Below are 15,283 nucleotides of genomic sequence, written 5' to 3' on the forward strand. Positions count from 1 at the left end.
GAGCAGAGAGGAGGAACAGAGAGGAGGAGCAGAGAGGAGGAGGAGCAGAGGAGGAGCAGAGAGGAGGAACAGAGAGGAGGAACAGAGAGGAGGAGCAGAGAGGAGGAACAGAGAGAAGGAGGAGAGAGGAGGAGGAGAGAGGAGGAACAGAGAGGAGGAGCAGAGAGGAGGAGCAGAGAGGAGGAACAGAGAGGAGGAGGAGAGAGGAGGAACAGAGAGGAGGAGCAGAGAGGAGGAGCAGAGAGGAGGAGCAGAGAGGAGGAACAGAGAGGAGGAGCAGAGAGGAGGAACAGAGAGGAGGAGGAGAGAGGAGGAGAGAGGAGGAGCAGAGAGGAGGAGCAGAGAGGAGGAGCAGAGAGGAGGAACAGAGAGGAGGAGCAGAGAGGAGGAACAGAGAGGAGGAGCAGAGAGGAGGAACAGAGAGGAGGAGGAGAGAGGAGGAGAGAGGAGGAGCAGAGAGGAGGAGCAGAGAGGAGGAACAGAGAGGAGGAGCAGAGAGGAGGAGCAGAGAGGAGGAGCAGAGAGGAGGAACAGAGAGGAGGAGCAGAGAGGAGGAACAGAGAGGAGGAGGAGAGAGGAGGAGAGAGGAGGAGCAGAGAGGAGGAGCAGAGAGGAGGAGCAGAGAGGAGGAACAGAGAGGAGGAGGAGAGAGGAGGAGCAGAGAGGAGGAGCAGAGAGGAGGAGCAGAGAGGAGGAGGAGCAGAGAGGAGGAGCAGAGAGGGAGGAGACAGAGAGGAACAGAGAGGAGGAACAGAGAGGAGGAACAGAGAGGAGGAGGAGAGAGGAGGAGCAGAGAGGAGGAACAGAGAGGAGGAGCAGAGAGGAGGAACAGAGAGGAGGAACAGAGAGGAGGAGGAGAGAGGAGGAACAGAGAGGAGAGGAGGAACAGAGAGGAGGAGCAGAGAGGAGGAGCAGAGAGGAGGAGCAGAGAGGAGGAGGAGAGAGGAGGAGGAGAGAGGAGGAACAGAGAGGAGGAGCAGAGAGGAGGAACAGAGAGGAGGAGCAGAGAGGAGGAACAGAGAGAGGAGAGAGGAGGAGAGAGGAGGAACAGAGAGGAGGAGCAGAGAGGAGGAGCAGAGGAGGAACAGAGAGGAGGAGCAGAGAGGAGGAACAGAGAGAAGGAGGAGAGAGGAGGAGGAGAGAGGAGGAACAGAGAGGAGGAACAGAGAGGAGGAGCAGAGAGGAGGAGCAGAGAGGAGGAGCAGAGAGGAGGAGCAGAGAGGAGGAGCAGAGAGGAGGAGCAGAGAGGAGGAACAGAGAGGAGGAGCAGAGAGGAGGAGCAGAGAGGAGGAGCAGAGAGGAGGAGCAGAGAAGGAGGAGCAGAGAGGAGGAGCAGAGAGGAGGAGCAGAGAGGAGGAGCAGAGAGGAGGAGGAGCAGAGAGGAGGAGGAGAGAGGAGAGAGGAGAGAGGAGGAACAGAGAGGAGGAGCAGAGAGGAGGAGCAGAGAGGAGGAGCAGAGAGGAGGAGCAGAGAGGAGGAGCAGAGAGGAGGAACAGAGAGGAGGAGCAGAGAGGAGGAGCAGAGAGGAGGAGCAGAGAAGGAGGAGCAGAGAGGAGGAGCAGAGAGGAGGAGCAGAGAGGAACAGAGAGGAGGAACAGAGAGGAGGAACAGAGAGGAGGAGGAGAGAGAAGGAGGAGAGAGAGAGGAGAGAGGAGGAACAGAGAGGAGGAGCAGAGAGGAGGAGGAGAGAGGAGGAACAGAGAGGAGAGGAGGAACAGAGAGGAGGAGCAGAGAGGAGGAGCAGAGAGGAGGAGCAGAGAGGAGGAGGAGAGAGGAGGAGCAGAGAGGAGGAACAGAGAGGAGGAGCAGAGAGGAGGAACAGAGAGAAGGAGGAGAGAAGAGGAGAGAGGAGGAACAGAGAGGAGGAGCAGAGAGGAGGAGCAGAGAGGAGGAACAGAGAGGAGGAGCAGAGAGGAGGAGGAGAGAGGAGGAGGAGAGAGGAGGAACAGAGAGGAGGAGGAGAGAAGAGGAGAGAGGAGGAACAGAGAGGAGGAGCAGAGGAGGAACAGAGAGGAGGAGCAGAGAGGAGGAACAGAGAGAAGGAGGAGAGTGGAGGAGGAGAGAGGAGGAACAGAGAGGAGGAACAGAGAGGAGGAGCAGAGAGGAGGAACAGAGAGAAGGAGGAGAGAGGAGGAGGAGAGAGGAGGAGGAGAGAGGAGGAGCAGAGAGGAGGAGCAGAGAGGGAGGAGAGAGGAGGAACAGAGAGGAGGAGCAGAGAGGAGGAGCAGAGAGGAGGAGGAGAGAGGAGGAACAGAGAGGAGGAGCAGAGAGGAGGAGCAGAGAGGAGGAACAGAGAGGAGGAGCAGAGAGGAGGAGCAGAGAGGAGAGAGAGGAGGAGCAGAGAGAGGAGGAACAGAGAGGAGGAGCAGAGGAGGAACAGAGAGGAGGAGCAGAGAGGAGGAACAGAGAGGAAGGAGGAGAGTGGAGGAGGAGAGAGGAGGAACAGAGAGGAGGAACAGAGAGGAGGAGCAGAGAGGAGGAACAGAGAGAGGAGGAGAGAGGAGGAGGAGAGAGGAGGAACAGAGAGGAGGAGGAGAGAGGAGGAACAGAGAGGAGGTGCAGAGAGGAGGAGCAGAGAAGGAGGAGCAGAGAGGAGGAGCAGAGAGGAGGAGCAGAGAGGAGGAACAGAGAGGAGGAGCAGAGAGGAGGAGAGAGGAGGAGCAGAGAGGAGGAGCAGAGAGGAGGAACAGAGAGGAGGAGGAGAAGAGGAGGAGGAGAGAGGAGGTGCAGAGAGGAGGAACAGAGAGGAGAGGAGAGAGGAGGAGCAGAGAGGAGGTGCAGAGAGGAGGAGCAGAGAGGAGGAGCAGAGAGGAGGAACAGAGAGGAGGAGGAGAGAGGAGGAGCAGAGAGGAGGAGGAGAGAGAAGGAGGAGAGAGGAGGAGCAGAGAGGAGGAACAGAGAGGAGGAGGAGAGAGGAGGAACAGAGAGGAGAGAGGAGAGAGGAGGAGGAGCAGAGAGGAGGAACTGAGGAGGAGCAGAGAGGAGGAGCAGAGAGGAGGAACAGAGAGGAGGAGCAGAGAGGAGGAACAGAGAGGAGGAACAGAGAGGAGGAGCAGAGAGGAGGAGGAGAGAGGAGGAACAGAGAGGAGGAACAGAGAGGAGGAGCAGAGAGGAGGAACAGAGAGGAGGAACAGAGAGGAGGAGCAGAGAGGAGGTCAGAGAGGAGGAGGAGAGAGGAGGAGGAGAGAGGAGGAACAGAGAGGAGGAACAGAGAGGAGGAGCAGAGAGGAGGAGGAGAGAGGAGGAGCAGAGAGGAGGAACAGAGAGGAGGAACAGAGAGGAGGAGCAGAGAGGAGGAGCAGAGAGGAGGAACAGAGAGGAGGAACAGAGAGGAGGAGAGAGGAGGAGTAGAGAGGAGGAACAGAGAGGAGGAGGAGAGAGGAGGAGCAGAGAGGAGGAACAGAGGAGGAACAGAGAGGAGGAGGAGCAGAGAGGAGGAGGAGAGAGGAGGAGCAGAGAGGAGGAGCAGAGAGGAGAACAGAGAGGAGGAGCAGAGAGGAGGAGGAGAGAGGAGGAGTAGAGAGGAGGAACAGAGAGGAGGAGGAGAGAGGAGGAGCAGAGAGGAGGAGGAGAGAGGAGGAGGAGCAGAGAGGAGGAGGAGCAGAGAGGAGGAGCAGAGAGAAGGAGGAGAGAGGAGGAGTAGAGAGGAGGAACAGAGAGGAGGAGGAGAGAGGAGGAGCAGAGAGGAGGAGCAGAGAGGAGGAGGAGAGAGGAGGAGGAGCAGAGAGGAGGAGGAGAGAGGAGGAACAGAGAGGAGGAGGAGCAGAGAGGAGGAGGAGCAGAGAGGAGGAGCAGAGAGGAGGAGGAGAGAGGAGGAACAGAGAGGAGGAGGAGCAGAGAGGAGGAGGAGCAGAGAGGAGGAGCAGAGAGGAGGAACAGAGAGGAGGAACAGAGAGGAGGAGCAGAGAGGAGGAGCAGAGAGGAGGAACAGAGAGGAGGAGCAGAGAGGAGGAACAGAGAGGAGGAGCAGAGAGGAGGAGCAGAGAGGAGGAGGAGCAGAGAGGAGGAGCAGAGAGGAGGAGCAGAGAGGAGAGGAGAGAGGAGGAGCAGAGAGGAGGAGGAGCAGAGAGGAGGAACAGAGAGGAGGAGAGAGAGGAGGAACAGAGAGGAGGAACAGAGAGGAGGAACAGAGAGGAGAGCAGAGAGGAGGAACAGAGAGGAGGAACAGAGAGGAGGAGGAGAGAGGAGGAGCAGAGAGGAGGAACAGAGAGGAGGAGCAGAGAGGAGGAGCAGAGAGGAGGAACAGAGAGGAGGAACAGAGAGGAGGAACAGAGAGGAGGAGCAGAGAGGAGGAGGAGAGAGGAGGAGCAGAGAGGAGGAGGAGCAGAGAGGAGGAGGAGCAGAGAGGAGGAGCAGAGAGGAGGAACAGAGAGGAGGAGCAGAGAGGAGGAGCAGAGAGGAGGAGCAGAGAGGAGGAGCAGAGAGGAGGAGCAGAGAGGAGGAACAGAGAGGAGGAGCAGAGAGGAGGTGCAGAGAGGAGGAGCAGAGAGGAGGAGCAGAGAGGAGGAACAGAGAGGAGGAGGAGCAGAGAGGAGGAGCAGAGAGGAGAGGAGAGAGGAGGAGCAGAGAGGAGGAGGAGCAGAGAGGAGGAGGAGAGAGGAGGAACAGAGAGGAGGAGCAGAGAGGAGGAGCAGAGAGGAGGAGCAGAGAGGAGGAGCAGAGAGGAGGAGGAGCAGAGGAGAGGAGGAGAGAGGAGGAACAGAGAGGAGGAGCAGAGAGGAGGAGCAGAGAGGAGGAGCAGAGGAGGAGCAGAGAGGAGGAGCAGAGAGGAGGAGCAGAGAGGAGGAGGAGCAGAGAGGAGGAGCAGAGAGGAGGAGCAGAGAGGAGGAGCAGAGAGGAGGAGCAGAGAGGAGGGAGGAGGAGCAGAGAGGAGGAGCAGAGAGGAGGAGCAGAGAGGAGGAGCAGAGAGGAGGAGCAGAGAGGAGGAACAGAGAGGAGGAGCAGAGAGGAGGAGGAGCAGAGAGGAGGAACTGAGGAGGAGCAGAGAGGAGGAACAGAGAGGAGGAGCAGAGAGGAGGAGCAGAGCCAAGGCGGGTGAGCAGGGAGGACTTGTTGTCCAGCGAGGAGCACTCTGTCCTCTGGACTTGTTACGGTGATAAGAGACACCCTACAGTTGCAAGCCGTCCTTCGGATGAGACGTTAAACAGAGGTCCCGGCTGAATTTAAAGAGTAAGGGGGTTCCCTAACGTTCCTGACTAAATATTCCCAATCAGGTCTCTGATATCAAAGTCACCTGATCCTAACCTAATAGGGGCGATAGTGGCGGGCAGCGTGACGAAGTGTCCTTGAGCAAGACACTTAACCCCGGCCCTAACTGCTCCCGATGAGCAGGTTGTGGCACCTTGCATGGTCGCCTCCGCCGTCGGTGTGTGAACGTCTGAGTAAAATGTGAGGAACAAATTGTAAAGCGCTTTGTATAACAGCGCTATATAAATGCAGCCATTTACCATTTACCTAATCATCCCTTCCCCTTAAGTGGCTGAGATCAATCCCCGTCTCCTGAGCCGTTCAGCCATTGTGTAGTGTGATGTGTGCCGGGTGCCAGTGTATGGCAGCCATTGAGCCTGCGTAGCCCAACGTTGGGTGCTACCAGTGGTGGTGAAGGAGGCAATTTCCACCCTACATTGTGGAGAGCGCTTTGAGTGCGTCTAGAAAATCGCTTTATAAATGCAATAATCATTCATCCATAGATATGGATGCTGGCTCACGGGAAAAGGGGGTAGGTAGATATTTCTCTCTCTCTCTTTCTCCCTCTCTCCCTCTCCCTCTCTAGACTACATCACTCTCCCTCCCTCTCTCTAGAGTACATCACTCTCTCCCTCTCTCCCTCTCCCCCTCCCTCCCTCTCTAGACTACATCACTCTCCCTCCCTCTCTCTAGAGTACATCACTCTCTCCCTCCCTCCCTCCCTCTCTAGACTACATCACTCTCCCTCCCTCTCTCTAGAGTACATAACTCTCTCCCTCCCTCCCTCTCTCTCTCTCGACTACATCACTCACTCTCTCTCCCTCCCTCTCTCTCTCTCTCTAGACTACATCACTCTCCCTCCCTCTCTCTCTCTAGACTACATCACTCTCCCTCCATCTCTCTAGACTACATCACTCTCTCCCTCCCTCCCTCTCTCTCTCTCGACTACATCACTCTCCCTCCCTCTCTCTAGACTACATCACTCTCTCCCTCCCTCCCTCTCTCTCTCTCTCTCGACTGTCACTCACACTCACTCTCTCTCCCTCTCCCTCTCCCTCTCCCTAGACTACATCCCTCTCCCTCTCTCCCTCTCCCTAGACCAGTGGTCACCAACCTTTTTAAGCCCAAGATCACTTTTTTTTTTTTGGTGAAGGCAAGATCTACCTATTGAAGCGTTGAAAGAAAAAGACAGCCAAGATTGTACTTTAAACTAAATTACTTTTATGTGCCTGTATTCTAATTACATGCAATGCTTTGGTCCAACATTAAAACGTCAAAGTAGAACTATTATGTACTTTCTCAGTCAGTGCTAAGTGCAGTCATCTTATGCAGCATCACTTTTCACATCAAAACAAAAGTAGAACTGTAATGTGGACTTTCTCATATTATTAACATTGACAAACATATTTACAATTAGCATTTTATAAAGTAGAACTGTAATGTGTACTTTCTCAGTCAGTGCTAAGTGCAGCATCAGTTTTCACATCAGAACAAAAGTAGAACTGTAATGTGGACTTTCTCATATTATTAACATTGACAAACATATTTACAATTAGCATTTTATAAAGTAGAACTGTAATGTGTACTTTCTCAGTCAGTGCTAAGTGCAGCATCACTTTTCACATCAAAACAAAAGTAGAACTGTAATGTTTACTTTCTCAGTCAGTGCTAAGTGCAGTCAGTGCTAAGTGAAGCATCATTTTCACATCAAAACAAAAGTAAAACTGTATGTGTACTTTCTCAGTCAGTGCTAAGTGCAGCATCACTTTTCACATCAAAACAAAAGTAGAACTGTAATGTGGACTCTCAGGGTAAGATTAAAAAAAAAAAAAAAAAAAAAAAAAAATTTTCATGGAAAGATCTACAGGGACAGTCTCAAAGATCGACCAGTCGATCAAGATCGACGGGTTGGTGACCACTGCCCTAGACTAAATCACTCTCACCCTCCCTCCCCCTCCCCCTCTCCCTCTCTCTCTCTCTCTACTACGTCACTCACTCTCTCTCCCTCCCTCTCTCTCTCTCTCTCTAGACTACATCACTCTCTCCCACACTTCCAAACTCTCTCCGGGGAGATTAGAGAAGAGAAGTCGCTCCAAGCAGCAGCTTCGACAGCCTGCTGGCTGCCTTCTGTCCGACTGTGTGACTGTGACGGGAGGTTCTGGTTCTGCCAGGACTGGTTCCCCCCCCCCCCCCCCCCCCCCCCCCCTGCCTGCAGTGCCAGAGGACCCGTTTCATCTGACAGCGGAAGTAAGGGAGCCCCGCGACCGTCCATATGCTTCACTTTTTTTTTTTTTTTTTTTACTATGCGACACAATGTCATCAAGTTTTCACAATGACTTCTTAGAAAATCAGTTCCTCAATTTCTTTGCTTTGGTCTAAATCAGCATGTAAGCTGGGGGGGGGCTGTGGGAGGGGGACTGTGGGGGGGGGACTGTGGGAGGGGGGGGCTGTGGGAGGGGGGGGAGGACTGTGGGGGGGGCTGTGGAAGGGGGGGGGACTGTGGGAGGGGGGGGGGCTGTGTTGAACGTCGCCGTTCATTCAGGCTGTTCATCTGTATTTCTTTCTCACACACACGCACTGTACTAGCACTGTAAGCTGTACTAGTTAAACATATCAGTAATTCCAACAGACAGGAAATATTGCTTCTTGAAGCAACAAAGAAAAACACAAAAAGACATTAAAGAAAATGGTGAAATGTCATGTTCTTGTTGCCGCTTTAGTTTACATTCTGTTTGAAGAAATCATAGAAGCAAGTGATGATGTCACTGTACTGTAGAGACCGCGAGGCTCATAGAGAGAGAGAGAGAGAGAGAGAGAGAGAGAGAGAGAGAGAGAGAGAGAGAGAGAGAGAGAGAGAGAGAGAGAGAGAGAGAGAGAGAGAGAGAGAGAGAGAGAGAGAGAGAGAGAGAGCGAGCAAATGGGGGGTTGAGAGAAGTAGAATGTAAAAGTGGGAGAGAAAGAGACAGAGACAGAGAGATAGAGAGAGAAAGAGAGACAGAGAGAGATAGAGACAGAGAGAAAGAGAGATGGGAAGAGAGAGACGGAGATAGAAAGATACATAGAAAAGTGACAGAGAGAAGAGAGAAAGAGAGACAGCAACAGAGAGAGAAAGAGAGAGGGAAAGAGAGAGGGAGAGAAAGAGAGGAGAGAAAGAGGGAGAGAAAGAGAGACAGATAGAGAAAGAGCGAAAGAGAGAGATAGAGAGAACGAGAGAGAGAGAGATGGAGAGAACGAGAGACAGAGAGAGATAGAGAGAAAGAGAGACGGAGAGAGAAAGAGAGAAAGAGAGGAGAGGAAGAGACAGATAGAGAAAGAGAGATGGAGAGAGATAGAGAGAAAGAGAGACAAAGAGAAAGAGACAGAGAAAGAGAGAACAAGAGACAGAGAGAGATAGACAGAAAGAGAGACAGAGAGAGATAGAGAGAAAGAGAGAAGCAGAGAAAGAGAGACAGAGAGGGAGAGAAAGAGACAGATAGAGAAAGAGAGACGGAGAGAGAAAGAGAGACAAAGAGAGACAAAGAGAAAGAGATAGAGAGAAAGAGAGAGCAAGAGAGACAAAGAGAGACAAAGAGAAAGAGACAGAGAAAGAGAGAGAGAGAAAGAGACAGAGAGATAGAGAGAGAGAAAGAGAGAAAGAGAAAGAGACAGAGAGAGATGGAGAGAGAGAGAGAAAGAGACAGAGAGAGATGGAGAGAGAGAGAGAAAGAGAGAGAGAGGGGGGAGGGGTACTTACAGTCAGCAGCTGTGAAGTTGGGCAGCGAGTCGTAACTTTTCTCGCTGTTCATAATGTCCTGGAGGAGCAGAAAAGACAGAACGAAAGAAAAGAAAAGAGAGAGAGAGGGGGAGGATAGGAAAAGTATTAAACCAATTTCTCTCCCTCTTTATATTCCTCGCTCGTGATTAATAACAGGATGAAGAGATAAGGCCCCAGCGCCAATTTCTATTCCCCCATTTTCATCACTGGAGGCGTAAAAAAAAAAAAAAAAACATGCCCCTGTGCTTCAAATTGATTTGGTCTCTACGCCCTGGAATTCCGACACGCTAATTACCTGTCGGTCAAAAGGAGGTTGGGCTCGTTACAACTTCGCCAAACTCAACATGGAGGAAGACGGGGACAATTTTGCGAGAGCGAAAAGATAACGACGGGCGAAAAAAAGCGGACTTCGCTATAGAGGTTCTGTGATGTAGGGCAATGCATTCAGCTCGCAGATTGTAGAACAGCAATAGAAAACTCTTTTGTCTATTGGAGTGGACGTGTGGATAGAAACACAATCGAGTTCTCTACAAAGAAACCTCCGTTGGATACCTGCTTTTACGTTTTCAGACGAGCGACGCTTTCGACTAGGGCTGCTTATTATGACAGCGGTCATGATCGCGATTCTTTTGGTGAATACTGAGATCACGATTATTTAACACGATAACTCATTGACTTTGGAAACATCATGCATTTATTGAACTTTAAATCCTATTCGGAAATAAGATTTTAAATGAATCGCCCCCGGTCCTACTTTCAAACCTGATTATGTAAAAGCCTGCAAGTTGAGAGTGTTGTGTACATTCCTAGTTTAAGATCCAGTAGTAGAAGGTGCAGAGTGTCAAGTTCACGCTCCAAATCATATGGATGGTGCAACACGGCCGACCAGGGTTCGACCCGGTGATCTCTGCCGAATGTCTTCCCCGGTCTGTCTCCCATTCCTCCTCTCTCTCTCTCTCTCTCTCGCTCTCTACCGGACTGCCCGGTAGCAAAAATCAATAAAAGCCTACAAAAACACAACTTGTCCGAAAGTAAACAATTACTTGAGCACTATTCAAGTAATTCATACGAGTACTCGATCTGGGAAGACTAGGGATGTCAGATATTATCGGCCGATATCGGCATTAAAATGTGATATCGGAAAATATCGGTATCGGTTTAAAAAAAATTTAAATTAAAATTATTTTTTTTACATTTCTATAACCTTTATTTACCCAGGCAAGCAAGTAAGAACAAATTCTGATTTTATTTATTGTCAAAAGTATGCATAATGTTGTGTTACTTCCACAACAAGAGATATGTAATGTTAATTACCTGAAATTATTAAATTTTTTGGGGGGGAAACCCTGCATATATCGGTATCGGTTGATATCGGTATCGGAAATTAAGAGTTGGACAATATCGGTATAGGTAAAAAAGCCAATATCGAGCATCCCTAGGGAAGACATTACTTGGTCCCTGTGATCATAAATCACAAAAGCTGAAGCTGAAAGGATGTGTATCGGTGATAATCAAACTGTAAACAAAGAGGCCTATTGAGATGTTAGATCCTCCTAATATGAAAAACTATGTGATTTAATGTTCTATGCCTTACCTCGACTTTGTCTATTTTGCTGCCATCTATTTTATGCTCTGTATTTTATTTTATTTTTACTGCTGTGAAGCACTTTGAGCTGCAATTCTTGTATGAAAGGTGCTCTACAAATAAAGTGTATTATGATTATGATTATTATTACTGCCCATCCCTACTTCACACCTAATATCAATCAATCAAACCTTTATTTAACCAGAAAATAAAAACCCATCAAGACCCGAGGTCTCTTTTTCAAGGAGGCAAGCACAAATTATGAAAAAACATACATAACAAGACACAATACACATACAGTAGACTACCATACAACCGGTATTTTAAATGAAAAGTCAAATTCAGTTAAAAAGAAATACAAGCACAATAAAACAATAGCAATCAACCAAAAATGTGTATTCAACATCAAAGCAGGAGCAGCAGGTGGAGAGGATTTCCGATATTTTTTGTTTAAAACAATACAAGGAGGGCGGTAGCGCAGCGGACTAAGCACTCGCCTACCACCGCAGAGACTCTGGGTTCGAATCCAGCTGTCAGCGGTACCTCCGGCTTGGTCAGTCGTCCCTACTAACACAATTGGCAATGTTAGCGGGTGGGAAGCCGGCGGGGTATGTGTGTGTCCTGGTCGTTGTAAACTGACTCCTACTGGTCGGTCGGGGCGCCTGTTCAGCAGGGAGAGGATCTGGGGGGAAATAGCGTGACCCTCCACACGCGTTACGTTCCCCCAGTGAGAGTCCTCACTGTCAGGTGAAGAGAAGCGGCTGGCTGACTCCACATGTATCGGAGGAGGCATGTGGTAGTTCTACACCCTCCCCAGGCCGACAGTGGGGGGAAATGCACGCAACGACCAGGAAGGGAATTGCATAACGACTAAATTGAGATGGGAGAAAAATACAGAAAAAAGTGAGAACAAAAAATAGATAAACAAAAAAAATTTAAACAATACAAGGAGGCGGCTGGGTGGCGCAGCGGACATTGCGCTCGTCACCAACGCAAGAGACACCGGGTTCGACTCCGGCTGTCAGCGTTGCCTCCAGCTTGGGCCGGCCGCCATACTAACTCAATTGGCAGAGTTAGCGGGTGGAAGTCGATGGGTGGTAATCTGGACGTTGTGGACAGCGACTCCTACAGGTCGGTTGGGGGGGGACGCCTGCACAGCAGAGACAGGAAATAGCGGGGGTAGTGTGAGCCTCCCACACGTTACACCTCGCCAATGAGAGTCCGCGCTGGCAGGTGAAAAGATGTGACAGGCTGCCTCCTCGTGTATCGGAGGGGACACGTGATGCAAGGCTTCTATCCTCCCTACAACCGGCCAGTGGGGGGCATATGCGAGCAACGTTCAAGGAGAAAAAAAGCGGATACAAAAAAAAAAAAACAATACAAGGAGATCGGAGAGATATATGGGCTTTCCCCCATTATTCTAAATTTGGGTCGTGGTTCTCGGTCCTCTGGAGTCCCGCTGGCCCTGTGTCACGACTGACACCGACGGGCACCAGACCCGCTGTGGAGACGGCAGAAGGTACCGACACGCCAGCCTCATCTCGGAGAGGGGAAACAGGCCTATAGTGTGGGAGCCTTCTGGCTGTAAAATCTCTCTCTCTCTCTCTCTCTCTCTCCCTCTCTCTCTCTCTCTGCCAAACGTTAGTCTATGAAAACGAACTGGCTAGTTGATGATGATAATAAATACTTCAGTTCATTAGCTATATTAGAAATATTCTAAAATCATTAAGTCTGCTAATAGGTGGCACACTGTCTGTCTCTCTCTGTGTGCGTGCGTGCGTGCGTGCGTGCGTGCGTGCGTGCGTGCGTGCGTGTGTGTGTGTGTGCGTGTGTGTGTGCGTGCGTGCGTGTATTGAAAACTTTATTAACAGATTGCAGAATGGGTACAATACAGTACGGCTCAATGCACACAATTGTTAAGGGGATGCAGACCAGAGAAAGACTTTCGTCTTGTTTACATCAGGGTCCCCCATTTTCAATTCATCATGACATACAGATATATGTGTGTGCGTGTGCGTGTGCATGTGCGTGTGTGTGTGTGTGTGTGTGTCTGCTACAGGCCGCCTGCGACTCTTTTGTTGTTGTATAATCTTAACAAAAGTATAATAATTGTGAAAACCGTGATATTCCCCTCAGACAATAATCGTAGCGTCAGAATCAGGTGACGTCCCCAGTAGAGATGTCGTGGTCATTCACGATGTATTTCTGTTGAGTTTGGGTCGCGGGGGAAACGGACACCGTATTTCTCTTGAGGGCTTCAAGCTGAGAAGGTTTGAGAACCCCCGTTTTATTTATTGATTTAACCTAGTGATGCACCGATGTGAAAATTGTGGCCGATACCGATAACCGATATTAATATTGCTGTTCTGGCCGATACCGATATTTACCGATGTCGATATCTCTGTATAGAAAACACGTTTTTATGATAATCAAATAAAGAGCTATTTTCCAAAACGCATAATTTTTTTAACTTTTGTAACTTATTTTCAGAAATGACTGATATTTTGAAACTATTTAAGGCCAAAACATGTAAAAAGAAGAAAAAAAAGATTACCGATGTGTAAAAAAACGGCCATATCGGCCGATATTATATCGGCGGCCGATATATCGTGCATCACTAATTTAACCCCCGATTTATTCAAAAGGTTTGTGTGGTTACATATCTGTAGCAACTACATCTATATCTGTACATATCCCTTACCTACTCTTACTAGTTAAACTGCTGGCTAGTATGACTTACTACCATAGTGTCTTTATAGGGAGGTGTAGTGGTTACGTCATTGCTGTATTTCATGTTCCACCCTCTGTTCCAACGCAATGTTGACCATTGACCATTTCTAAATCGTCTCGTTTAAAACAAATAAAGCATGAACATTTGCACGGTGTACCTTTCTGTGCGTATTCATCCACAATCTATAGCTCAACATGAAAATATTCGCAATTAATCATACAAAGAAAGAATCGCCAAATTTTATTTCAACCAAAAATGCTTAAACAATAATGTTAGTGATAGAAGGGAACTCATGGAAAGCTTTTCAATTTCCATGCGGCAGAATTGTTACAATAGTCGATAATCCATTTTCCCAATGATAAATCCCTATACGGGTGGAACAACCAGTGACGTCAGACTACACCTCCCTATACCTGTATCACTGTATTAATACTACAACTCTGTATACATCTTATTAGCACTATTACGCAGTAGTACTACTCATATGTTATACCCAGTTTATTCACCTGTACATTGTATATTACTATTGCATTTTACTGTTACATTTGCACTCTGGTTGGATGCCAAATTTATTTTGGTTGTACTGTACTTTTGTTGACACCGGTAGCTGGTCTTTCATGAAGTGTGTGGAGACATGAAACGGGAAGCAGGCTAAACAAGGAACCCTCAACGATGTAGCCTAGCAACAACCAGAAGCTGAAGAACTACTGAAGTACTTAACTCATTCAGCGCCAAAAATGAGATATCTCGTTTTTGAAATCCAAGCGTTGAGCGCCAATAACGAGATATCTCGTTTTGAGTTCCTTTTTTCTATTTTCTTTTTCTAAACACTCGCGCGGACCTGCCTGTGTCTCCCTGGCCCCGCTACCTACATTGTAATTGCAATGACGATCGAATCCCAACAGGTGGCAGTATTGCCTACCTTTTGAACTGGGTCTTTCAGTTGTCTCTCCGGCTGCAGGAATCCCCTCCCCCTCAAAGTGAAGCAGCACACAGCCATCTGTCGCCGATTTGCGAGAAAGTAACCTATTGTTTTCCGTATTATAGCCAGGCCCAATGCACACCAGTAATGGCGATCGCGATGGAACTACTGGATTATTCATTTTGGAGTACCTTCTGACAAACGTCTATTTTAGGTCTATCTTACCGAACCTAAAACATGCTTTTGGTAACGATTGTAAAATGACCCCCCCCCTGATGATTTTGTGGAGAAACATCTATATGATATATACCTTTGATTTGGAAATAATATAGGTTTCAGGCGAGCAACCCGAACGATTTGCGCATATGCACATAACACGTCATAACTCCCGTTCCAGGAAAGCAGCCTGGGAGCAGCTAGCCTAGCTTAGCACAGGACTGGAAGCAGCAGGGAACAGCTAGCCTAGCTTAGCACAGGACTGGAAGCAGTAGGGAGCAGCTAGCCTAGCTTAGCACAGGACTGGAAGCAGTAGGGAGCAGCTAGCCTAGCTTAGCACAAGGACTGGAAGCAGTAGGGAGCAGCTAGCCTAGATTAGCACAGGACTGGAAGCAGTAGGGAGCAGCTAGCCTAGCTTAGTACAGGACTGGAAGCAGTAGGGAGCAGCTAGCCTAGCTTAGCACAAGGACTGGAAGCAGTAGGGAGCAGCTAGGCTAGCTTAGCACAAGGACTGGAAGCAGTAGGGAGCAGCTAGGCTAGCTTAGCACAGGAAGTAGTAGGGAGCAGCTAGGCTAGCTTAGCACAATGACTGGAAGCAGTAGGGAGCAGCTAGCCTAGCTTAGCACAAGGACTGGAAGCGGTAGGGAGCAGCTAGGCTAGCTTAGCACAAGGACTGGAAGCGGTAGGGAGCAGCTAGCCTAGCTTAGCACAAGGACTGGAAGCGGTAGGGAGCAGCTAGGCTAGCTTAGCACAAGGACTGGAAGCGGTAGGGAGCAGCTAGGCTAGCTTAGCACAAGGACTGGAAGCGGTAGGGAGCAGCTAGGCTAGCTTAGCACAGGACTGGAAGCAGTAGGGAGCAGCTAGGCTATTTCATTTTTATTAAAAAGA

General features: G+C 49.6%; 1 protein-coding gene across 1 annotated transcript in view; it reads right to left on the reverse strand.

Moving 5' to 3' along the window:
- fam91a1 (family with sequence similarity 91 member A1) overlaps window positions 1-15,283 on the reverse strand; it is a 94,726-nt gene that overhangs the window by 63,718 nt on the left and 15,725 nt on the right. The window contains exon 4 of the mRNA XM_084327187.1: window positions 8,917-8,978. Coding sequence (XP_084183313.1) covers window positions 8,917-8,978 — 62 coding nt within the window. The remainder of the gene's footprint in view (window positions 1-8,916; window positions 8,979-15,283) is intronic.

Source organism: Notolepis coatsorum, assembly GCF_963971535.1.
Source record: "Notolepis coatsorum genome assembly, chromosome: 13".
NCBI classification, from domain to species: Eukaryota; Metazoa; Chordata; class Actinopteri; order Aulopiformes; family Paralepididae; genus Notolepis; species Notolepis coatsorum.